This window comes from Prinia subflava, chromosome 5 (genome assembly GCF_021018805.1).
Source record: "Prinia subflava isolate CZ2003 ecotype Zambia chromosome 5, Cam_Psub_1.2, whole genome shotgun sequence".
Lineage (NCBI taxonomy): Eukaryota > Metazoa > Chordata > Aves > Passeriformes > Cisticolidae > Prinia > Prinia subflava.
In genome coordinates this window covers 3,710,648-3,736,705 of record NC_086251.1, presented here as the reverse complement: position 1 = coordinate 3,736,705, position 26,058 = coordinate 3,710,648, and the positions used below count along the sequence as shown (strand labels likewise).

General features: G+C 48.5%; 1 protein-coding gene and 1 long non-coding RNA gene across 7 annotated transcripts in view; both read left to right on the top strand.

Moving 5' to 3' along the window:
* LUZP2 (leucine zipper protein 2) overlaps positions 1 to 14,744 on the top strand; it is a 76,321-nt gene extending 61,577 nt beyond the window's left edge. For 5 of the 6 annotated variants that reach the window (XM_063397590.1, XM_063397594.1, XM_063397588.1 and 2 more), the window contains 6 exons: positions 261 to 323; positions 7,801 to 7,875; positions 10,498 to 10,662; positions 12,257 to 12,349; positions 13,384 to 13,461; positions 14,123 to 14,744. In XM_063397590.1, the coding sequence (XP_063253660.1) occupies positions 261 to 323; positions 7,801 to 7,875; positions 10,498 to 10,662; positions 12,257 to 12,349; positions 13,384 to 13,461; positions 14,123 to 14,227 (579 nt within the window). In that variant the 3' untranslated portion in view covers positions 14,228 to 14,744. The remainder of the gene's footprint in view (positions 1 to 260; positions 324 to 7,800; positions 7,876 to 10,497; positions 10,663 to 12,256; positions 12,350 to 13,383; positions 13,462 to 14,122) is intronic. The other variant, XM_063397593.1, reaches the window with a different exon arrangement.
* A 7,406-nt stretch (positions 14,745 to 22,150) lies between these two features.
* Positions 22,151 to 23,970, top strand: LOC134550528 (uncharacterized). Its single transcript, XR_010080355.1, has 2 exons — positions 22,151 to 22,651; positions 23,411 to 23,970. It is a non-coding gene; the product is annotated as an uncharacterized LOC134550528 (long non-coding RNA).
* The last annotated feature ends 2,088 nt before the right edge of the window (positions 23,971 to 26,058 follow it).

Below are 26,058 nucleotides of genomic sequence, written 5' to 3'. Positions count from 1 at the left end.
TCACATGTGTGAGCCCAGCAGCTGTTCCTTGTGGAACTGACTCGGGAGTGGCTGTAGGTGAGTGCCATTCCCATTTTCCTCAGCATTTTTGGTTGGTTTAACTTGTGAACCTGGAAAACCAATTGACAATGATTTGGAGGGGGGCATTCTGCATTTTAAATTGGATCTAGAGTCTACTGTTCTCACAGTTCACTATGGGTTTTTGATATATAAAATAAAAATAAAAAAAACAAACCTGATTTGATTATCCTTACTTTCAGTCAAAAAAGATCCAGGCCCAGCTGAAAGAGCTCCGTTATGGGAAGAAGGATTTGATTTTTAAGGTAAGTTTTATTTCTCTATGGTTAGCTAAAGTATTAGGGTTAATATAGTATTGAAGTAAAGCAGGAATCTGATGGCTGCCTTTATTATTGCAGTTCTAATGAATAAGTTTGTTCTGAAAAGAGCTTAAAACACCAAGACAGACTTAATACCATAATGCACTTTCAGAAATATAATATACTTACATCTGTACTTTTGTGCCCACAAGAAGCAAAATTTGAGGTTACTGCTGATGAATAAAACCTATTGCCCCATTCCATACATTCTGTAACATCTTTCATCTTTCTACTGAATGATGTAATATTTTACAGATGCTTCTTGTTTTTCCTTTAATTAGCACTCCTCCAGCACAAAGTCAAGTGTTGTTAACATTTAAAGCAAATCTCTGTACTCATGATAAGTTTAGCAATGTAATATTCCTGAGGTCTGAAGAGTTAAGAAAAAAGAAATGTCTGTTGCTTAAACAATCCCAATGAATAATCTGTTCCAGCTGGCACATTTTAAAAAATAATAAAAATTGTAAAAATAAAGGAGGGCAGGACAAAACATAAAGACATTGCTGAAGGGCATCCAAGTCCCTGTTAACACAGGGAGAAGTTAAACCCTGTTAAAGGAAGAGCAGAGAGCTGCAGCTCATGTGACTGAAGAGTGTTAGTGGAGAAGTCCTTTTATATATTCCCATCACAAAGGCTGAAGATTCAGTACTCATCTTCAAAGTGATTAACCCTGGAATTCCTTACAAAGCCATTCCTGTCAATGTGAGTTCCAGATTGTCGTCTGGAGGTGTGGATCTCTCTTTCCTGTCTCTCCATAGCATATACAGTGCTGTAAATACAGAGTCATGTAGGCCATTTAAAAGATGCAATGTGATTTCTGTGGGTTTCTGGTGAGGTTTGTTTGTTTGTTTGTTTGTTTGTTTCAGGGACATTTATTTCTCATCTTCATAAGACCAAAACCAGGGAAACAGATGTAGAGACAAAAATCAGGTCTATTATAAATCCGGGCATTTAACTTTAGCGCCATCTAGCATTACCAAAAATAAGAGATGTTTCTTCAAATTCAGTGTAATGGAGAGCTCGAGCACAGGTAAAGGTCCAAAATCCTGTTCTTGCCTTGATGTGGAAGTTTGTTTTCCTTTGGCTGAAGCAGTAGGATTGTCCAGCACTGTTATCTCCTTTTTGTTTCCATGATGTGATTGTGACACAGTGATCCCAAAAAGGATCTGAGATGTGCTGGGGTGTGCACTAATGCTTGGCCAGGGAACTCCTGCCCACACTGCCCACCTGAAAGAGCTCCCAGAAGAGGAAAAAGAGAAGGAGAACATGAACAAGTGAAGGTGGCAGAAAGGCTGTCCAGCAGTCCCTGGATGCAATGAAATCCACCTTCCCCAATCCTGCCTGAGTAAAGTGTGGCAGTGCAGTGCCAAGGCACCCGTGGGAAGAGCCCTGCTGAGGGGGGAGATGTGTCCGGGGTGATGGGGACAGGTGTGGTCTGCTCTGCCTGGGTGTGGCTTTCTGCACCATAGCCTCACTTCAGATCCTTGCAGAATTCTCTTCTGAAGACTGTCTGCTCCTGAGCACATGAATTGTGCCTTGGTTTACCCTGAACAGACACAGTTCTTGGTTCAGAGTGAACACGAGCCACAGCTGAGATGTGGATCCCAAGCTGGGCAGTGTGGGCTCTCCTCTGAGTGCTCTTACTGCAAAATAAGGACAGGTACTTGCCTTCCAGGTAAACCATGATCTGATGTAATTAAAATCACTCTGAGAACTTCAGATGGTGAATGCTGATGAATTGTGGATTCTAAAGCCCCACATACTGAGAACTGTGTATTATACAATTATATGTAAATAATTGAAACGTCTTTTGGCCATGTGCAATTGTGTATGCAGTGAATGCCTGCTTTGCTAATATTGAGATATCCTTTATATGTAACCAGCAATACTTTTGCAGGTTTATTCATCAGCCTTCTTCCTGACCACGAAAATCTGATTTATTAAGCAGAGGGAGCAGCAACCTTATGCTCTCCTCCTAAATCTTGTGAGATGGGGGAGGGTGGATTCAGGGTGCTTGTTTGTGGCTGTTTCATGTTGGAAGGCAGACACACTAAGCAGAGTAGAAGCCATTTGGTATAGTCTGGAAAGGTTTTTAGGTATCTGCTTGTGCTGAGTGGAAGGTAAACCAGTGGGAGGAGTGAACCCCACAGATGTATTCACAAATACCTTGTGAAGGATTTCGAGTTGGAGCTACAGTTTAATAGGAAAATAGCGTTAAAGGCACTAGTACAGAAACACTGGTTTAAAGTGACAGTCAGAACACAGCCGATCCCCTGTTGGGCAGGGTGGTGGCTGCAGTCCCACAGAATGGTGGCTGCAGTCCCACGGAATGGTGGCTGCAGTCCCATGGAATGGTGGCTGCAGTCCCATGGAATGGTGGCTGCAGTCCCATGGAATGGTGGCTGCAGTCCCACGGAATGGTGGCTGCAGTCCCATGGAATGGTGGCTGCAGTCCCATTGGAGCCATGGACGTGGCCTTGTATGAGTGATGAGCCTGTGGAAAGGTCTGCTCCTTCTTAGGAGGGCCAGTGGTGGTCCAGGAGCAGCAGGGACACAGAGGGCAGAGAGGAACAGCAGGGAGGGCAGGCAGGGCTGCACGGGATGGCAGAGAAAGGCAGGAGGAGCTGCAGGGGATGGCAGGCACAGAGGAGCAGGGCACAGAGGAGGGAGGAAGGAGGGAGGGAGAGGAGAAGCTGCTCCCAGTGCCTGACAGCCTCTGCTGCTGCTGCTTGCAGTCATTGAGCTTGTTTGCATGATGAGACTCTTGAGCTGCACAGTTCTTTGAAGTGCAGCGTCCCAGAGGAACAACAGGATTTAATTTACCTTCGGTGCACCCACACTCCTCAATAATGTTTCAAGTACTGTAAGTGCTCAATACCTCTAAAGGACTAAGAACCACATCCTGTTGCAAATTCAGAGTCAAAACCATTTTCCAAATTCTTTGAAACACCTAGTTCTATACAAATTTATTCACTATTTGACATGGGAAAGTAATTTAAATCATTTGCTATGGTGGAGTCAAATACAAAGCTGTGTGAAATTATTTTTGCATCATATTGACTGGATTTGGTAAATATCTATACCATTCCTCCCTCTGAAGTTAAACTGATGCCGCATGTGTTTCCCTCTCTGTTAGAAAAGTTAATTACATGCCACAGTAAACAGATTTCCCAGAATTTCAATTTACTGATTTCTCTAGTGAAGACAATGAGATTCCACATTACATACGGAGAGCGAGATGAAATAATGAAAGAAAAACAAAGAAAACAAGCAGAAAACCACCAAAGACCTGCTTTGGCAGAGAACTTGTGTAAACGTTAGGATTGCTTTCTGGCCTTGAAATAACTGATGACACATTTTAAATTTGTGATCATCTTTTACAGAAGTATTTTGTGTGCTGGCACGTGTGTGAAGATGCAGGTTTCAGGCTTTCCAATACAGTTTTATTGTGTACTGCTGGTGACTGGGCTTGATCCTGAACTACCCCATTTCTCACATGGGCAGCCACTTCCCCCATCTGCACCGATTAAAATGATCAGCCACAGAGTTCAGCTGACTTTGCATATTTGAAAAATTAGTCCATTTAACAGATTTTAAAGCATTCTTCATTATGTTCAAAGTGCCATTAGACTTCTCTTTTCCTTGCAGAAAGCTCTCGAAAAAAACCCAAAAAAAGCAACATGACTTTCCTGCAACTTTGTTTGTACATTCATTTATCTAGCACAGAAAGAAGGCTCTTATCTTTGTTGCTGCTTTTCCACTGCCATGTAATGATAAATGTAATTTCTGTAGTTCAGTGTTAAAGGAGATGATAAGAGCAAACTGGGAACAGTTTCCTTTTTGGCCTGTCATATCCACTTCCCTGAGAAAACACTGCAATTTCTCTTGCTCTCAGACAGGATCTTTGCTCTGTGGTGTGTTTATTCATCCAGTGTGTTTCCTCAGCGTCTGGATCTTGTGCCATCTCCCTTGGGGAATTTACCAGGAATGGGTAGCAAAGGCATAACTAAAAGAACTGTTATACCAGTTATAAACATAAATGCAATGCAAAATATTAGAGGTTTTTTTCCCCAGCTATCTTGTATCACATTATTAGGGATATTAAGTTCTTTAAACTACAGGCTGACTTCATCATGCTGCATAACAGCTGAATAGAGTCTGGAAGAGCAGACTTTCCTCTTGTTATACATTTAACAGGTAGTGTTTTTAAGCATATTGATTTGAGCCAATAACTGTAAAAGACTTGAGATAGGACAGTGCTCTCTAAAAGGTTTCCTTTGACTTTGTCAGAAATGGCAACTGAATCAAAAGTGGCAAACTGAACCTCTGGTTAGTTATATTTTATTTATTTTATCACATTTTCTATTTTATAAATTCAATCTCATTGGTCTCCAGCAGGTTAAATATTATTAGTGTTGTCCAGAGACTTACTGAGCTCTGTCAGGCTTGGTGCTTGTGACCCTTTCCCTGGGAGCTGTTCCAGAGTCCAGCCGCCCTCGGGGTGAGGAACCTTTTAAATACACACCTAAACCTGTCCTGCCACAGAGTCCTGGCATTGCCTCAGGGCCTGTCCCAGAGAGGAGAGCTCAGTGCCTGCCCTCCCTTCTCCTCACAGGGCACTCAGGCTGTGGAAAGACAAAACAAAACTCCCCCAGGTTCTGCTGCAGGCTGGGCAGTGCCCTCCTCCCACGGCTCCCCCTCAGAGCCCTCCCCAACTCTGTGCCCTCTGGCACTGCCTGAGCTTCATCTCTGACACTGTGGGGTCCAGAACTGGTCCCAGGGCTCAGGGTGAGGCCACAGCAGGGCAGAGCAGAGTGGGACAATCTCCCCTCTAGAGCAGCCTGATGCCCTGAGTTTGATCTTTGCTGTGTTTCAGACTCTGTGCTGCCCAGGGGTGCAGCTCTGAGCTCACAGTCAGTGCTGCTGAGCTCTGCACACAGCAGGGACACAAAACAAATCCTTTTCCTGCTGCACACCAAGGACAGCTCTCAGCCCAAAGCACAAACAAAGGTGGGCTGGAGGGAAGAACAGGAAGGATGGGACCTGCCAGCCTGGAGCTGGAATTGGACAATTAAACCCCAATATGCAAATGGACCAAAACTTATCAAAGTGTGAGACCTCATGACCATTTGTCCATTTTGGGTCCATTTTGTGCCCATTTTGGGTCCACCCTGGGTGCAGCCCTGGCCAGGCCCTGTCCTGCCCAAGGTGTTCCCTAAGGCCTTTCAGTAAATCCCTGCTTTATTCCCTGGCTGTGCCCAGTCTCTGTTCCAGGGCAGCCTTCCCCAGGCTCGGAGCTGATGCTGCTTTGTGGGATGCCCAGGACAGGGCTGCCGCTCCTGGCTGCAGGGTACTGCAGGCTCACATTCCCTTCCACCAGCACCTCCAGGGTCCTTTCACAGCACTGATTGCCAGCATCTCCTTCCCCAGTCTGTCTGTACATCCAGGGTTTCACCCTTCCAGGAGTGTTAATTTGTGTAGCTGTACTGGAAAATAATTTAACAGGTAACCACATAAAAACATCAATGATGTGAGAAATTTCTTGGTCTGGTTCTATGAGAAGTGTCTCTGCATCACAGAGAGTCAATGTTTAGTCTTGAACATTGTCTGTGGCCGTGTTCATTGTGAGTGATGTTGTATCCCATGTTTAGGAAAAACTCCAAACCAAAAAGTTACTGACCTCTAGCAATTTCTTGATAATTTTTTTCTCTAGCAAACCAGTGATAATTCCACCTAAATTTTGCAAACTGATAAAACAGAAGGATATTTCTGTAGTGGACTGTCTGTCCCCAGACTGAAGGACCAAAGCAATGCTCTGATGTGGGTGCTGTGATAGAGACTAGTGTCAGCTGTAAGAAATGTGCTGCAGTGGAAATTGGGGACTGCAGTTCACAGGAGATGTTCCCACGTGTGACCAAACACTTGACTCCCACTTTGAGGCAAGTTGGGTTTTGACTAATGAAGCTGTGACTGTGGTGATAAATCTGGAGATAAATGCCTGTTTTAAAATGCAACTACAGACTTCTTTCCATAGCTGGGAACTGGAAATTCCAGGCTTTTGACATTTCCTTTGGCAGTACAGCCCATGCCTGATGCTGATAAACATCCCATGAGCTGTCTGCTGAGGCCTGCAGCTTGCTGAGCTCATCACCTCCTCTGTGACATGTGCTGGAAGGGCTGTCATTGCCCCAGCAGAGACCAGGGTAACCAATTTATAGGAGTCACACTAAAGAGCATTTATGGAGTGTGGCTTTCCATTAAGCTGTGCCACAATCAGCAGAGGCAGCAGATCTTGAAAAGTGACTCAAGAAAAGAAATCTCTGGCTGGAGTTGAACTCCAGAAACCTGGGAGCAGGGGATAGTGTTGAAGGAAAATGCACTTGGAAATACTAGGTTGAAATAAAAATGTATTGCTATTTATCTGAGAAATGAGAATTTTATCCAATTATTCTGCATGTACACAATGTCTATTGACTTAATCAGAGTTTCAGAGAGAAAGGATAACTGGCTAGTCCAGTGTCCTTCTCTATGGCTGCCTTTTCAAACAGGGAAAACAGTGGCTAGGCCGGTTTTTGCAGGTACAAAGCACAAGAATCTTTGTTCTTTTTGGTTGCATAGTCGTGTGTTACTAATGACAAGACTGAGAACTGCAGGGATCTGGGAGCTCCTGCTTCCCTGAAAGGGAAAATTCCTGCAGAGTGCATTTCCTTCAAGCAAGAAGCTGGGTTTGTGCACCCCTGGGTAAAGAGAGAGGAAATACTTGTCTTTATTTACTGGACATGTGAAAGCATCCTCAGAGCCCCTGCAGTGTGCCCATGACCCTGCATGAGGCAGAGCTCCTTCCCCTCATGGTGCAGCTGCTGCTGAGCCTCACTGCAAACACAAGCTCCAAAATGTTTTCCTGCTGTGTGCTTGCAGAGCTGGCTCTTCTTGGGAATTTTTCTTTTATATTTCCAGGAAAAGACATGGGGGGAAAAGCTATGGAGTTACCTCCTTGTGTACCAGTAGGTGGTGTAATTCCATAAGGTTTCTGCATGCAAGAGTGCCTGGGTGTTTTCTGATCTGTGTGTTTATGCCAAATAACCTCAATAGTGGCATCTCAGTGTTTAAAACATAATGTTCAAATTGCACCCACAAGTCGGACTAATGAACAAAATAATTAAAACACATTTGAATACTTTGAATTTTCCAGAAGGATATTATGGCATATTAAATATTTTATAGTATGGAATTAATTTTGGGATTGAATTATTATAAACTTGCATTCACATCCATGGATCACATTTGACCATATTTTTTTTCCTCACGAAAAGCAAATCTTACCCAACCTATGTATATGACTTGTAAAATTTATATTCTTTTCTCTCTCACATGAAAAAATGCATTGCAGATGACATCAGCTTTTTTTCCTTGATTCCCACAGGCACAACAGCTAACAGATCTGGAGCAAAAACTCTCAGCTGCAAAAGACAAACTGGAAAATGCAGCCCTTGACAAAGTAAGAAGTGCAATGTAATGTAAGCATGTTTACCTCTGTCAGCTGTGAGTGTTCTGGTGGAATTTGGCAAAATCAAATGAAAGCCTTGCAGTTATTTAGATGCATGCTGAGTTGCATCTGAATTGTACCTGAGAGAGATGCTACTGAAATCAGTGGAACTAATAAGGATACATGAAGTGAGGTACATCCAGAATATTATTGAAGAAAGAGGATGCTCAAATTAGAAAAAAAAAGCTCAAAATTTTTTTCCCCAGATTTTTGGTGGATTCAGGTATTTATTGAGTTCCAGTTTGTGTTGACAGTAGAATTAGTGTCTCTCATAAGTTCATTTACCCTAGAGCACTTTTGTCCTGACACAGGACAGTCACACAGAGGCTGAAGGGTCCCACTGACACAGGACAGTCACTCACAGGACAGTCACACACAGGCTGAAGGGTCCCATACACACAGGACAGTCACACACAGGACAGTCACACACAGGCTGAAGGGTCCCAGTCACACAGGACAGTCACACACAGGACAGTCACACACAGGCTGAAGGGTCCCAGTCACACAGGACAGTCACACACAGGACAGTCACACACAGGACAGTCACACAGGACAGTCACACACAGGACAGTCACACACAGGCTGAAGGGTCCCATTCACACAGGACAGTCACACACAGGACAGTCACACACAGGCTGAAGGGTCCCATTCACACAGGACAGTCACACACAGGACAGTCACTCACAGGACAGTCACACACAGGACAGTCACACACAGGCTGAAGGGTTGCACTGACACAGGACAGTCACACACAGGCTGAAGGGTTCCATTCACACAGGACAGTCACTCACAGGACAGTCACACACAGGACAGTCACACACAGGCTGAAGGGTCGCACTGACACAGGACAGTCACACACAGGACAGTCACACTCAGGACAGTCACACACAGGCTGAAGGGTCCCATTGACACAGGACAGTCACACACAGGCTGAAGGGTCGCACTGACACAGGACAGTCACTCACAGGACAGTCACACTCAGGACAGTCACACACAGGCTGAAGGGTCCCACTGACACAGGACAGTCACACACAGCACAGTCACACACAGGCTGAAGGGTCCCACTGACACAGGACAGTCACACACAGGCTGAAGGGTCGCATTCACACAGGACAGTCACACACAGGCTGAAGGGTCCCATTGGCACAGGACAGTCACACACAGGACAGTCACACACGTGACAGTCACACACAGGCTGAAGGGTCCCATCCACACAGGACAGTCACACACAGGACAGTCACACACAGGACAGTCACACACAGGCTGAAGGGTCCCATCCACACAGGACAGTCACACACAGCCCAAAGGGTGTTCTTCCCTTCTGCTGGGACATCCTTGGCTCAGCCACGCTGGTGTGAGAGACACCTGCCATGTCTTAGAAGGTGCAATAAACCATCAGAGATGTCCAGAGTGTCCCCAGACTCTTCTCTGGGCCCTTCCCTCAGAGGACTGTGCATTATCCACAGTGTGGCATCAGGCAGTGCGAGCTGCTCCCTCGGGAGAGGGACCTGGGCACTCCCCTGTGAGCCCAAACACTGAACTCTGGGTTTGTGGGCTTCCCCTCATCTCCAGGGAAACAGGAGTGTGAGTACACTGTGAAAATGGACATTAAATTGAAACAGGACTGTGAGTCCTGTTTCACTGGATCACTGTGAAAATGGACATCTAAATTGAAACAGGACTGTGCGTATAACTGTGAAAATGGACATTAAATTGCAACAGTCAGCTCTCATAACTGGATCTGTGAGTGATCCTTCCTTCCTTCCTTCCCTCCCTCCTTTCCTTCCTTCTCCCCACATGTTCTCAAGTGTAATTTGTATGCTTTTATATTGATATGTTACTGTAGGTAATAACCAAAACTTACATACTTGCTTACCATTGCAAGCAAATTGTTCTAAAGTAAAACATACACATATGTATAAAACACAAATAATTCTGTGTTTTTCATTTTAATCTGCCCCAAGGGATCAATTAACAAGAACCTGATTTACCTTTTCCTTAAGGGGTGGGTCATAACATGTCCCATCTCCTATTTCTTCAATTTTCCCTCTTGTGCTCTGCATTAATAGTTTTTTTATGGTTGTCTTTGCTCTTGCTATTGAAGTACACTCTACTGACTGGCTTTGTTTGTTTTTTTAAGAAACACTCATTTTTTCCCAGTTTGATACATTCCCTGCTTTCAGTTCAGGAGAAGTTTATCTGATGTAAAACAGATTATTTGTCATGTTCTCAAAAATATTTGCTAAGAAAATAAACTAAAACATGCTGTATGCCATTGCTTAGGATTAATATGATTATGAAATATTTCCATATTTTATATGTAATATTTCACATACCTGTTATGTGCTGTGTAATGTTATATGCACATTTTCTACCATACACACGTGTGGCTCTCAAGGAGCCTGTGCAGCTGTGCCTGTGCACACTCAGAGCTGCTGTTCCTCATCCCCAGCAGTCCCAGCTGAAGGAGGCTGTGCCTGTGCACACTCAGAGCTGCTGTTCCTCATCCCCAGCAGTCCCAGCTGAAGGAGGCTGTGCCTGTGCACACTCAGAGCTGCTGTTTCTGTTCCCCAGCAGTCCCAGCTGAAGGCTCTCAAGGAGACTGTGCAGCTGTGCCTGTCCTCGGTGCTGCGCCCGCAGCCTCCCCCGGTGGCTCCAGGCTCTCCAGACCCCGCCGAGGAGCGGAGTGCCCCGGGCACAAAGGGCTCCAGAGCTCCACTGCAGGGGACAGGAGCCAAGGTAGGATTCCTCTCTTGGTGGGCTTTAACATCTTGGACAGTTGGTGCTGTGGGAGCATCAGACTGAAGCTAAGGAGGATTTCAGATTCATTGCAAGATCAGGACAAATTTTGAGGATGATTCTAAGACTGTTTCTATGTCAGTAAATGGGTTTTTAGTCGGGAAGCAGCTACGTTTTACTGAGTAACCAAATTCTATCACTGGTGAATGGATCATGTCTGCACAACAAATCTGCAATGAGGATGGATTTGCATTTAAGATAAATGAGGGTGCTAACTCACAGGATTGTTTACCTGTCAGGCACTGATGGGGCATTTGTGATAATACACCACTGAACAGGAATATGGGATTTGCTTACCATGGTTTCTTTCAGTGGAAAAAAGATTATATGAAAACACTAAAATAATCCTACCAAAATCAAAATGGCCAAAATGGGTCAGTGAATTTGACAGGAGGCCATAGGGAATATTCCAGTCTTGCAAGATGAGAAGGGCAGTTTCAGAGAAAGCGTGAGGAAAAAAAAGATGAAAAGTGTTTTGGGTCAATAAATTCAAACATTGCATGACAGTCAAGATTTACAGTGATTAACAACTGGCCTAGTAATTTTCATCTGCATTTTGGTCATGAATTCAACTGATTCAATAGATAGATCTAGAAGAATTCTGTGATTTCAGTGCAAAGGAAGTTTTACAGAAGAATGACTGAAGGACACTTCAATGTCCTCCTTTCATTCCAATATTGAAGTAAAAAAAGGAATTGCTAACTTATGGCCAATTTGTAATTTGTATATGGCAGCTGTTGTATTCACTGTTAGTGCACAGGCTGAAGCCAAAAATTAGTAATCTTAGTACATGTAATTAAAATTAAAATACAATTTCAGAAAGCAGAAGATAATTATAAAACTGGATATCACATTGCTACTCTTAAAATTCTGATTGTCAGTTCCTTAATAAGGCCAAGAAGAAACGATCATTCATTGGCTGAACTCACATTTATAGGGCTGAGCTGGGCTGGGAGGGCACAGAGCCCTCCCTGTAGCACAGCCCAGTTTGTGTGCAGGGAGGAAAGGCAGGAGCAGGAACGAGTTTGGGCACTGGGGAGGCAGCAGAGAGAGCTGTGCCCAGCTGAGGGAGCTGAGGCTCTTCATAAACCTCAGCTACTGCCTCAGCCTGTCAGGATCCACAGGAGGCACAGCAGGGCGAGTCCTGGAATGGCTTTTTCCCCTCCTCTGGCATTTAGAGACAATATCTTGATTGTGTATATGGAGATAATCATTTACAAGGGAGTGCTCCAACGAGAACCTATATTTATTTATATATTTTTTCTATTTATAAATATTTTTATATTTTTATTATAAATTTGTATGTTTATTATATATATTATATGTTTATATATTTATATATATTTATATTTATATATTTAGTAATTCCCTGGATAAAATTTGCTGAAAATGCAGTATATAAAGTTAACAGTTTGCAGTACATGACCTCTTGGTTTTTCATTGTTATCCTGAATTTTCACATGAGACTTATTTGATATTTTATCTCAATTATATTAATGCCTTTAAATTATTATTTTATATTTTTATTTTTCAGGTCTGGCAAAATGTCTCAGCAGAGAAAGAGAATTTTCACGTGGCCTTGAAAAAGGAAGAAAATGAAAGCACCCAGGAGTGTGATTCTCAGGATGTAAGTTCAGCTCACCTGATAAGCAGGGCCCAGTCTGGGCTCTATGAAACCATGAGTGCTTTAGGCATTGTCAAGGGGACTTTTTCCAGTCTGGGCTGTGTGAAACCATGAGTGCTTTAGGCATTGTCAAGGGGACTTTTCCAGTCAGATTCCAGACATATTTTATAATCCATGTCCTGGGTTAAAGTGCTGAGGAGCAAATGCTCTTTGCAGTCAGTCTGTGCATATTTATTACCCGGGTTTCTTTTAGCATCTGCTTCATAGAGCTGGCAGAGCTGTTGCAGGAAGAGCAGGGGTACAGAGTTTGTTATTTAATGTTGAACCATGTCAGGAATGCATTTGTTCCTCATTGAAATGTTGCCTGCATTACAGGGAGATGCAAAACCTTGTTTACATCTCTTTATATTTATTACCAATTTATTGATTTCTAATAATCAGGCACAGCCTTCCCAGGTGCTTCCTTTAATAAAGCAGAGCCTTTGGGAGAGGTGAGACAGGACAGCACAAGAGAATATAACATTATTCTTTGGATAAAATGACAGCAATTAATGTAACAAGACTTTGCACCTTGAGAGTCATCTGCCTTCCCCATCCAGTGACTTTCTGTTCCCATTCAGGGATTATTATCCCTAAGAGATCTGGAGTTTAGACAAGACAATGGTGATAGAGCTAAGTTCTAGCTGCAGTGCTGATTTTCAGCTGTTACTATTTCCTCACCCACAAAAGACACTTGTAATGACTTTTCTGTTCCCTAGGAGCACTTGTAAACATCACTATTGGTGATGAAATTTAAACAAGAAGAAAGAAAGGTGGATCAGTATGAAGGTGTTAAACTTGCTGGCACAAGGCTGGATTGTTAAAGACTGTCCCAGGGGTGATGGGAGTTTGGGATAAACTGAGCTCTGAAAACTGTTCCGTGTCATCAGCTGGGCTTGAAAGAAGACCTGGGGATTTTGTTTGTTTGTTTGTTTATTTCTAACTGAATATTTTAGGAAAAAATCTGAAGTTGTTCTCTGTGACCTCTGTGTTGCCAGGTTGCCAAGACGTGTTTGGGGAATGGTGATGCTTCCCTGTCTGGTGTGAAGGCAGCAGGAGCAGAGGGCAGCTCCCAGGTATTCCCTGTGAGAGCAGGGGCTGGGGTTGTACTGACAGCTACAGGAAATGCAGTCACTGTTGTACTGACAGCTACAGGAAATGCAGTTTACTGCAGGATACTCACATGTCCTCCACCAAGCTCTGTCTCAAAAGAGAAGACTGTTTATTTAGTTTAGTTCATTTAGTTTATTTATTTAGTTCAGGCTTTGCCTGCATCTGATTGCACTTCATCTGTTCCAAATGTTTTCTGACTGGTAACAATGTGCAAACTATTAAATATTTAAAGAACTAGTGTTCAAATAACTTAAATTGATAGTGTCATGTCTCTAGCCCTGGAAGCAGGAGCAGGGAGAGATTTCCAAAATTATATATCTATCTAATTGTTATATATATATCACATGCAATTATATAAAGCTGTGTGCAGCATCAGGCTTGTGTGGTTTTGCACTGTGAAGGTTGTTAAATATCTTCCTTTAACAGAGAACAGGACCCTTTTCTAGGCACAGCTGGCAAATGTCATATTCTGCTGCAATGGTTTATACCTGGCATGTCAGTTTAATAGAAATACAGCACTGTGTGCACTGTTGCCATGGATTTTTAACATACATTTTATTTTTGCTTATGTATATGTGTATTCTATACCCCGTGCTTACACTGATGATGTTTTCACCTCTACAGAAGTTGCACAGCCCTCCATGGACTAAACCTGAAGATAAAAAATCCCCTGAAAAGAAACAGAAGAAATACAAAGAATCAGTTAGCACACAAGGAAAAAACCTCTAACTGCTGCCAACCTACCCTGAGACAGGCCAGTGGCTTCCACCCTCAGTCCTGTCAGCACAAAGGCACCAAACGTCCAGGTTTCTACAGCATGCATTTTCACTCTTTATGAATGTCTGTAAGTTAGTCTAGAGCAGGCCAATTAGTACCTTACAGCAATAATCCACAATGGTTGTTTGAGGAAATGCTTTGTAATGCAGCCCAGTTTTTGAACTCTTGTTCCACCTGACCAGTAATTGTATACTATAAATGACCTTCTTTGTACACAGCAGTCCTTCTCCAGTATTTTCTCAGCCTGTTTTATTTCATGTAACTTTGTGGCAGGTCAGGTTTTAGGATTAAGGGGCAGTCAGTGTGTGGGGGGAAATATCTGTGTAACCATATTTGAAGTACAATCCTTGAGTGCAGCTGTAAAAAGAGAACTCTGCATGGGGTCCATGTATACTCACCTGTCAGTAACTCCATTGCAAATCTACGTACTGACACAATAAAAGAAGTTGATTTTGTTCTTTTTCTCTCACTGCTATCTTAACCAGTCCATTTTTGAACACTGGCAAGCTGACAGAATTGGAGTTAAGGGATGGAGACAGAGAGGATCATTGCTTTGTGTTCCAAGCAAAAAGCACTGCCGTGGTGCTGAGTTCCAGTTTGGCAGCCTGGCTGGCAGCCATGGGCAGTCAGTTTGATCCCTTTGTTTGTGCTGATCTCAGGAGGGTAAAATGCCCTTTAAAGGGATCAGGCCCTCTTGTCCCCTGCCTTTGATCCTCCACCATGGGGGAGCTGTTGATGGGAGGGAGCTCTGTCCCTGTGGGTCCTTTCAGGTTCTCCTGGTCACACACTCCAGACAGGAAAGCACAAGGGGAGGAGAAGGGAGAGGGTGCTTTGCTGGTTTGTGTGTGTCACAATTGCTCTAATTTAGGAATTCTTGTGCCATATCTTGTTGAGAGGCAAGACTTTGGAGAGCAGTAGGAACAGAAAATTGCCTGGTGCAATGCTGTGCTAGCCCTAGCAAGAAGTGTTTTAAGCAGTTCTAACTTGGAAACTTCCACCTTTGTCTTCATGCATGCATTTTTACTAGATTTAAAGGAGCTACAATAATTTATTTTTCTTGCTTTGTATCAGTTAAAAGCAGATAGACTTTTTTTTTCACTTAGTGCTGCTCTGTGTTCATTTTTAGCATTTAAGATTTTACCTCTCCCTCACCAGTCTCCTGCAATGCCTTTTCCTTGCTGGTATGAATAATCTTTCACCCTGACACTTTGTATTTGCTCCTCTGCTCAAAGGTAGGTAGTTGCAGAATGGTTGGCCTCTCTGCCTTGGGAAAAAGCAATTTTAAAGGAAAAAACCTCATGAGCTGACCAAATGATGACAAAGTACAGCTTAGGACTGTGCGTTTTAAGGATCAAAAGAAGGGAGATGGTGGCCACAAAATGAATCAGAAACGAGATGTGGCTCTGTGCCTCTGATCCTAAACCTTGCTGAAGAAAGTCTGTCTGTCAGAATTTTCAGTGAGCAGGAGACTTGTGATATTGCCATATCTACAGCTGCATTAATTTCTAGTCATGCCAAAAGCAACATTTCTTTGCCTGTGGCACACCTGAACTGAAAAGGTCACTGAAACTCTACCCACAGAGGGAAAAGGACCTAAAACTTTAAGGAGGCTCAAGAAATGGATGGATAGAGGTGCCAGGGGCTCTCTCTCCTGGGGGCAAAATATCAACAGGAGCCCTTGATAACTTTAAAAGCAGGCACCCAGGAGGAAGAATTTGATTTTTAGTAGATATGGGGGCTGAGAGGACATGTGTTTGTCAAATTGGAAAAGGATGTGAAAAAAGCCAAAATGCAATTCAAGTAGTGGGGGCAAAAGGAGAAGGATTTAAAGTACCAGTTCTAGGACAGGTAATATTGGAAGGAGCAAACAAAATAGGAATGGGGATGTTTTATTAGCACCGGGGGCAGGATGTAATTTGCTGGGGAGGGATTTACAAGTGCAGTCAGGTATCAGGGTGCTTGAGAGGGAGAGAAAATGGCAGTCAGACTTCCCAAAAGAGGAAGAACAAATTGAGGAAGCAGTTTGGGCCAAGCCTGGAAATAGGGGCACGTTAAACATAACCCCTGTAGTAATTAAAATAACTAACAAAGATTGCCCAGTTTGAGTACAGCATTACCCACTCTCTTGAGAATTTCCTGTTGTGCCAGAAGTCAAACTTCTCCAGTATTTGGATGATTTATTCCTTTTGGGAGAGGATGAAGAGAAAGCCTGAGAATTCACCATACCATTGCTGAATTTCTTGGGAAATCAAGGGCTTTGGGTATCACGAGAAAAACTGCAATTTGTAGAGAATTAAGTAAAATACTTAGGACTTATAATAAGCCAAGGAAGCTGGTGTTTAAACCCTGAAAGGACTACAGGAATAACCTCACTCCCTCAGCCAAAAAGTGAAAAGGGAATCAGAAGACCTTGGGGCTTGTTAGGGTATTGTAGGATAGATATGGACAGAAGGGTGTTGTAGGATAGGGACAGAAGGGTATTGTAGGATATGGATACAAGGGTATACCCAGGCTGTTACGTTCCTGTATGAAACATTAACAGAAGATGAAATCAGTGGGGAAAAGAAGATGAGCAGAGATTGAAGGATTTAAAACAAAAGTTGATCAGTGCCCCTGCACTAAGTCTCCCCACTCTAGATCAACCTTTCTACTCATCTGTGTATGTAGAAAATGGGGTAGTCCATGGAATCCTAGCCCAGGAATGGGGAGACCAAGAACCCAGTAGCTCACCTGTCTGAATTGTTAGATCCTGTTAGTGGGGGTGGCCCCACCTGTGTTCAGGCTGCCACTGCCTTACTGGTAGAAGAAAGCAGAAAATGAACTTTGAGAGGGAAAGTCGAAGTGCACACCCCATTTCACATCAGAAGTGCTGCAGCAGGTGGGGCAAGCTCTGGGTGTGGAGTGGGAATTACACACTCCAGGGCATCCACAAAGTTTGGGATGGTTGGAAGGATGAATCAAACCCTCAAGAGAATTCTGACTAAAGTGATGGTTGAAAGTGCAATGTCATGGGTTAAATGCCTAGCCCTGGCTTTGTTAAGAACCAGAACACAGCCTAGATCAGACTTAGGGATTTGACCCCATGAAATGATGTTTGGTTTACCCTTTCTGATTTTTAATAGCATTGCCACTTCAGAAGAAGGGGAGGACAGTGCCACAAAATGTGTCCTGTCTATAGCACAGGCTGTGGAGATCTTCAGGAAAAGGGGAGAATCCCCAGACTGCTACCCTGGATTTCAAATTTCCTGTCAGCCCTGGAGCCTGGGCACTGGTTAATCATGGACAGACCAACCTTTAACCCCCGTGGGTGAGCCATTTTCAGGTCCTGCTCACCCAGAATGAGCTGTAGGGATGCAGAGCGAGGCTGGGCTCAGGCTGGTGGATAAAAGGAGCAGCAGCAGAACCCCGTGCCTGGAGGATCCTCACCTGCACAGAGGGACTGGAAATGGCTCTGGAACGGAGCACACAGGCTCTATGTGGCAAGTAAACAACCCAGCAGTCCAGACTGGGAGAGGGCTCCCTGTGGGCTGTATCAGTTCTTTGGGATTCCCAAAGGCCAGAGGCTTTCCTAACTCCGGGTGGGGATTTTACACCTCCCCACTCAGGGGTTCAGGGTTACAGAAACCAACAAACACCAGGCCCATAAATCCTGGAGCTTTTGCTTTAGCCTGCAATTACCGGAGAAACCCCATCAGCTCTCCCTGGTGAATCAGCTCCCAGATTTACTCCCAGCCACTCCCTGCTGGAAACACCCCTGGCAGGACACCCAGGCTGGGCACAGGGTCAGTGTGAAACCGCGGCAGCTCTGTCACAACTGCAGGCCCAAGCAGCAGGAGGGATCAGGATTTGTGAGATAAAAGGAGAGGCTCGACACTAATGGGGGGCAGGAGCCACCTCTGGTGCTTTGTTGTGGGGCTGAGTGGATGCTCCCAATCCTGAGGAGCTTTGGAAGCTGAGTGGGAGCTGAGGGAAATCAAAACCAGGGACCCCATTGTGAATACAGACACTGCTCCATGTGATGGGAGGTAGTGAGAGCCTAAGAAAGAATAATTCGTATCCCCAAACCCTGCAGCCCATGGGAAATACTCTGAAACACCTGTAGAGACACCTTATTTGGCAAAGTGTTCACAAAAAGGCCAGAGCCAGCTCCTCACAGAAATCTCTGTGCAAAGCTCAGACCGTGAGAAAGAGAAGCTGAGGTAGAAATCCCGAGGTTAGGGGAGAATTTATTTGTAGGTCTGGGAGGAAAAATCAGCAAATAACTGAGTGTTACTAACTTCTGAGTGTGTGGGGGCCCTAATATCTGAAGAATGACCATGGAAAGGTAGAGCCTGGGCCTGGTCCAATTCCTTAAATGGAATAGGACCAACAGGAAAGAAGGAAACCAGAGGAGTGGGTATCAAGTTCAAAAATAACAGGAGAGGAGTGCTACTGGTACTTAGGGAAAGAATTCTTAGATAATGTAGGACAAACTTCCTGTAAAAAGTATAAAGTTTGTAATGGAACTTTCAAATGGTGGATTCCTGAAAAACCCACGCAGCATTAGACCCAGGAGAGGGAAAAGAGTTGTAAATATGAAAAGGAGACTGAAGTTTTCTGGTGCAATGACCTGGGGAAGAGTCCCTATTATGGGATCCCAGAAAGATCTAAATTTTGGGAAAACATGAATAACAAAGAAAGGAACACGGGCAAGCACAAGATGGCTCATTCTGGATATGTGGGAAAAGGGCTGATCCAAAACTCCCTCCCCTGTGGGAAGGAGTTGCACTCTGGGAATTGTACAACCAGGATGTTTCCTGCAGCCAAACCCAGACGGAGCTGATTTGGGAACACTGGAATAGGACACCTCAGAAAGAAATGAGAGAGAACTGAGTGGAGAAATTGGGATCCCAAAGGTGGGGAGAGAGGAGAGGCCACCTGGAGGGACAGTGCAGACACGGCCCAGCCCCTGGCACAGGATAGGAGCTGGGGGTGTCAGCCCAATTTATTGGTCACTGGCACCATCAGGCTCCAGCAGCTGCAGGAATCGCATCCAGGGAAAGAGCAGGGCCAGAGAATGAACAGAGCAAAGGCAAAGCAGAGCTGCGAATATCAGCCAGCACTGGACTGTTGTCAGCAGAGGAAGGAGGGGTTGGAGAAATTGTCTGCAAGCTGATACTGGGGATGCAGCTTTGGATACAGCCAGAAACATCTGGAAAACAGCCCATGTGCCAGTCCAAAAATAGAAATTTAAAATAATGAAAGGATGGTTAGAAGATTTTTTTTGGATTATCCTGGTGGAAAAGGGCAGACCTTGTAGTGTTATGTGGAATAACAAGTTTAATCTTCCTTCCATGTTTGATCCCATGTCTTATCCCATTAATTACTTGTGTGGTTCAAAATATGCTAATAAAGACAATACCCTCCCAATCCAGAGTCAGAAACCACAGAAAAAAGGCAGAAAAATACGGTGTTGGAAAAAGTGAAAGGTGATAAAAACCTAGAGAAGGCATTTGAGATCTGTGAAAGGTATCAGTATGCCAAAAGTGCAGAGGTCCAAAAGTTGTAGCTCAAGCCAAACACAGCGGGAAAGACCAAGGGGAGGAGTTGTTAAAAACGACCCTACAATACTGGCTGTCCCATTTGTCTGTTAATATCTTTACATGCTGGTACTGACTGTAAGTATTTAAATGGAGTGCAGTGTGTACCCCCTTCCAGCTGCTTGCTGATATAACCCAATTTCTCACTGTCAGAGTGCCCTGCATGCACTCCACAGAAACAGCAGAGTCACAACTGTGTTATGTTGATATCTGCACCCCACAGCTCACAGAAATAATAATAATGTGATAAATGCACTGTCCTGCAGACCTTGGCAAACATGGAATGTTAAACACCTCTGCGTGCCCGGGAGAACTGTGTGAGGCAGGGATGTTGTGTCCACATCTGCTGAGTGACCGCTGCAAGGGCTGAGAGTGACACAGAGCAGGGCAGGGGGAGAACCAGAGAGCAATTAGTGAATTTGTGATCAGAAATAAATAACGGGGTGGAGCCACAAGGACAATTTGTGACTCCGTGATCAGAAATAAGAGGGTGCAGCCACAAGGAGGAATAAAATACCTTGACCTGATCTGCAGGATGTCACGTAGGTAAATCAGGGTGGAAAACCAAAACAAAGGAAAGTTTCTGCAACATCCAAAGCTCCTAAGAATGTTTGAATAGTGCACAAAACTCATGAACACGTCTGTCACTGAGTACGGTACCAGTGCATGGACAGCTCTGTCCTAATGGACCCCGATAGCCGGGGACACCCCAGGGCTGGACACTGTCAAAATACCTTGACCTGATCTGCAGGATGTCACGTAGGTAAATCAGGGTGGAAAACCAAAACAAAGGAAAGTTTCTGCAACATCCAAAGCTCCTAAGAATGTTTGAATAGTGCACAAAACTCATGAACACGTCTGTCACTGAGTACGGTACCAGTGCATGGACAGCTCTGTCCTAATGGACCCCGATAGCCGGGGACACCCCAGGGCTGGACACTGTCCTTTGTTATTCCCTCATTAAACTTCTGAACACCATTCCAAGAGTGAGCTTTCATTCTTTTACAATACTTAAAACTGCAGAGATTCTAATTGTCTATATATTGAGAAATGTTCTTAATTTATATAAGAATTGTTTTACAATAACCCCCCGTATCTGCTGCGTTATACTCTCGGATTTTAGACTGTAAGAAATTCTGAATATGGATCTGTAGGGTTTGAAAATAAAAATACAGCGTTTGTGTGTACAAACGGAGCGATAGAGAGCTGGGGCAGGGCAGGATGCTCCGTGTGCAGGCACTAAAACAGCTCCGAGCGCTCGGGATGTTTCTGTCCCCGCTGGAATTCCCAAACCCGGGATCGGCCCCGGGACGGCAATTGGGGCACCCTGACACCGCTGCCCATGCGCGGGGTCGCTGCGCCCTCAGTGCTGCCGCCCTGTGGGCACCGCGGGTACTGCGGGACCGGGACCGGGACCGGGACCGGGACCGGGACCGGGACACGGAGCTGGACAGGGATCGGCATCGGGACACGGAGCTGGACCGGACTTGCAGCCGGAGCGGGCCCGGGCCGGGCGCTCCCGGCAGGACCCGCGGCCGCTGTGCCGGGAGCGCAGGCGCGGAGCGGGAGCGGCAATGGCGGAGCCCGGGGAGCAGCGGGGCCGGGCCGGAGACAGCGGGGGAGACTGCGGCGGGCTCGGAGGGGAGCGGGGAACGGGGAACGGGCCGGGGGAACGGGGACAGCCCCGGGAGAACGGGGACAACCCCGAACGGGAACGGGGACAGCCCCGAGCGGGGACAGCCCCGAACGGGAACGGGGACAGCCCCGAGCGGGGACAGCCCCGAACGGGGACAGCCCCGAACGGGGACAGCCCCGAACGGGGACAGCCCCGAACGGGGACAGCCCCGAACGGGGACAGCCCCGAACGGGGACAGCCCCGAACGGGGACAGCCCCGAACGGGGACAGCCCCGAACGGGGACAGCCCCGAACGGGGACAGCCCCGAACGGGGACAGCCCCGAACGGGGACAGCCCCGAACGGGGACAGCCCCGAACGGGGACAGCCCCGAACGGGGACAGCCCCGAACGGGGACAGCCCCGAACGGGGACAGCCCCGAACGGGGACAGCCCCGAACGGGGACAGCCCCGAACGGGGACAGCCCCGAACGGGGACAGCCCCGAACGGGGACAGCCCCGAACGGGGACAGCCCCGGGGGGAACGGGGACAGCCCCGAGCGGGGACAGCCCCGGGGATGCCCCGGGAGCTGCGGGCTCCGGAGCTGCCTCGGCCGTGCGGGGCCCGGGGCGTCGCTCCAGGGCGGATTCTTTAAGGGCACAATGAACATTTTGGGGTAAAATGCGCGTTAATGTGGGGCACAGAAGGAGCGTTCTGAGGGAACAGGGAGGCGATCGGCAGTGGAGGGGGGGAAGGCCCAGACGAGATCCAAGGGATTGTAAAATCCATGTGTGAAATCAGAGCTGTGCCAGCAGCTTTCCTTCCCACGGCTCCCCAGGGGTTTTCCTTGTGTTCTGGTTTTCAGGAGGGAACCCCGTGCAGTCGAAGGTCTCATAGCCTGAGCAGGACAATCTCTGGACATGGAAAATCAGTTTTTCATTGTTACAGCACCAGCTCCAGGGAATGATGAAGTGGTGTCGTGGTTTTGAACTTGTGCTCATGGAGGAAATGCACTGGAGCAGCCAACACTGCTCCACATTTATGGACAACCCTGTGGGTTTGGATCTTGATTTGTGGGTGTGAAATCTCCTCACAGAATCCTCTGGGGCTGACACAAAGACCAGGAACCTTTGAGATGGAAAGAGCCGGAGCAAGTTGATGTGAGAAAGGAAAATTAAAGATGGTGAGTGCTAAAACCTTTGTTCTTCCCTTGTGCTGAGCTCTGTACTCGGGAATGGGACAGCTCTGGCAGTTTGCTGCAGACACTGCTCTGCTGAGAAGTGGGAAACTGCAGCCCCTGAGGAAGGCAGAAAGAGCAGGGCCTCAGTCTGGGAGTGTGTGAGAAATAAGGGAGGGACAAATGTGTGGCTCATCCTGTGCCCCAGAGCCCCAGGAAAAGGCCTTGGCTGAAGAACTGAAGTGCTGCTGCTCCACAGGGAGCCCTGCCCAGGCCTTGGGAATCATCCCAGCTCCCTTCAGAGCAGGAGGAGCACCCACAGCCTGTGTGAGCCATTCCTGGCTGGAGCTGGGGCCCGCTGGGCTCTTTCCCCTTTTCCTGCAGGCTGTGGCCACGACAGGGAATTGGCTCCAGCAGGGCTAGGTCACAGCGGGGTCTGTGGCAGGGACAACTCCCAGAGCCGACAGGGAAGGGCCCTTCAGCCACATCCCGAAAAGCTGAGCAGGGAAAACACCTGCCTGCAGCTGCTGCAGCTCCTGGAGCTCCGGGGTTTGTGCACAGCAGGGACAGGGATAACGCCAGAACCATTCACCTTGGGAATGAGGGAGTTCATCCCCCTGGAGGCTGTTCCGGGCAGGCTCTGCCCATCACCACTGGGAGCAGATGGCCTCGGAAGGGATGGGGGCATTCAGGGAACCCTGCTTGGCTTTCCCTGCTTTGGCAATAACGTGGTCAGTAAAAATACTCACTGAGCTCTTCCTGCAGGGAAACGTTCAGGCAAGAGGTGCCGAAAAGAACCGGAGTTTCTGATCTGAAGTCTCCAACTGAAAATCCCCTGTGGATTGTCACCGGTCCAGTTTTCATGGACTGCTCACCTTGACCAGGAGTGTCCAATCCTGCTGGAAATGCACTGCACCAGGATGGCATGTTCGTTTCGTGCTGGTGAAGACCCTCTGGGTGACCCTCAGGCACTGGAAGGGCTGGCCTGGGCTCCCAGGGCACTAATTCCAGGAATTGTGTTTTTGGGAACAGCACAGGAGCCTTTCCCTCGCTCAGAGGAGCAGCCAGAGCCACAAATCCCCAGGATGGAACACAAGGAAAGGAACAGCAATGTGGAAATGCCCCACACTGGGAGTTGATGGTGCTCTGGATCACATTTTGGATTTCTAATGTCAAAGGGGGAGTGTGGAGGGGTTTTTCTCTCTCTGCTCTTCATTACTGTACTCACTGCCCTTGTTGCTCTCACTGTTACTGTGTGTTGCCATTAACATTAAATTATTGTATTTGTCTTGGTTTCCATTATTATTAAACTGTTCTGAGCTGGATTTGTGTCTCTGGTCCCTTCCCCATCCCCTGGGGCTGAGGGAGCTGCTGCTGGTGCCCGGCTGGGCTCTGCCCCTGGCCGGGGCACTCCTGGGGGCTCCGAACCCCCCGGGCTGGAGCAGTTCTGGGGCTCCCAGAGAGAGCCAGGGCTGCGTTTTGGGGGCTCCAAACTGTGATCATTGGGCCAAGTGCAGACACAGACATTGAGCCCTGGTTTGGGGGCTGGAAACCAGGGTCCCTCAGGCAGCTTTGGGATCCCAGAGAGACCCAGGTGTGCATTTAGAGGCTCGGAGCAGAGCCCCGGGGCCGCGTTCGGGGCTCGGCGCGGGCTCCGGGAGGGGCTCGGGGCTCGCAGCGGGGCCCGGCCCGGCGTCACCGGCAGCGCGGGGCTCGGCCAGCGCCCGGCCCGGAGCGGCTCCTCCCGGTCCCGGGGCCGCCCCAAGCCCGCCTCGGTCCTGCGGGCCCGGGACCCGCAGCGCGCCCGGCGGGGGAGAGGCGGCACCGCCCGGGACCCGCAGAGACCCCGGCAGGGCCCGGAGCCGAGGCCCCGGTGCCGGTGCCGGTGGCAGCCCCGGCCCGGGTGAGAGGGGCGGGGCCGGCAGCGATGGTCCCGCCCCCATCCCGGGCTGGGCGGGGCCTGGGGCAGAGGCGGAGGCGGGGCCAGGACTCAGGGGCGGGGGTCAGAGCCAGGGGGCGGAGCCACGGCTCGGAGGCGGGATTAGAGGCGGGGCCGAGTCTCTGGGGCGGTGCCGGTTCCAGGGGCGGACCCGGGGCTCAGGGGCGGCCCCGGGGCGGGGCCGGAGGCGGTTCCGGGGACGGGGCCTAGCCCGGCTCAGGTGCGCGGGGCGGGCCCGCTCAGGTGCGCCGGGCCCCAGTGCGGCTGCGCGGGGCGGGGCCGAGGTGATTTAATCTCCAGCTTTCCCTCTCGCCGCCATTTCTCCCTCGGAGCTCGAGGAGGCTGCGGCCGGGCCGGGCTCCCCCTTTTACCCCTCTTTTTTCCCCTCTTTCTCCTGCCCTTATCCTCTTCCTACTTCCCCCCCTTATCTCCTCATTTCTCCCCCTCCAGCTTCTTTCTCTCTCCCCCCATTCTCTCTTTCCGTCCCAGCCCCCTCCTGCCCTCCCCCCCTCCCCTGCTCTCTCCGCTGCACATCCCCGACCGCCCCCTCCTTTCGCCCCTCTCGCTCCCCTCTCCCCAACCCGACTCCCCTCTGTTCCCCCTCTCCCCTTTCTCTGTCCATCATCCCTCTCCCCTTTCTCTGTCCATCATCCCTCTCCCCCTCCTTTGTCCATCATCCCTCTCCCCTCCTCTGTCCATCATCCCTCTCCCTCTCCCACCCGGCCTTTCCCTTGCCCCTCCTCTCCCGAACCCGCCCCGATCCTTCCCTGCCCTCTCCTCTCTCCCCTCTCCCTCTTTCTCCTGCAGCCGCGGGGCTCGGGGTGCCGGACAATAAAGCCCAGAGGGCCGGAGCCGGCGCCCCCTGCCCCCGCTGGAGCCCCGCACGGGCCGGGCCCGCCGGGCGGGTCCCGCTGTGCGGGTCTCAAGGAGCGCCCGGCGCCGCCGGGGCTCCGGCTGCCCCCGCACCACAGTGGGGGCTCCCCGGCGGCGCCGGGGGTCCGGGAGGGCCCCTCCTCGGGGGGGTCCTGGGGGCGGGAGGGATGGGCTGCGCCCCCTCGTTAGGAGGGGTCCCGGGGTGGGCTAGGGAGGAAGGGCCCCCTCGTTAGGAGAGGGTCCCGGGGTGGGTTAGGAGGGCTCCCTCGTTAGGAGGGGGTCCCGGGGTAGGGGGTGGGTTAGGCAGGGAAGGCCCCCTCCGGAGGAGGGGGTCCCTGGGGGGGGGTCGGGGCGGGCCCCCTCCGGAGGCGGGGGGCCCGGGGGATGGGGCGGGGCGGAGGGGGGACTTCCCCTCTCCAGTCCCCGGCTTCTCCTCCGGGCCCCCTCCTCCGGACGGGGCTCGGCCCAGCCCCCTCCCCGGAACCCCCTCCTAGCGAGGGGGCCCTTCCTCCCTAGCCCACCCCGGGACCCCCTCCTACCGAGGGGGCCCCCCTAACTCCATCCCGCCCCCCCGGGACACCCCAGTGTGATGTAGGGAGAG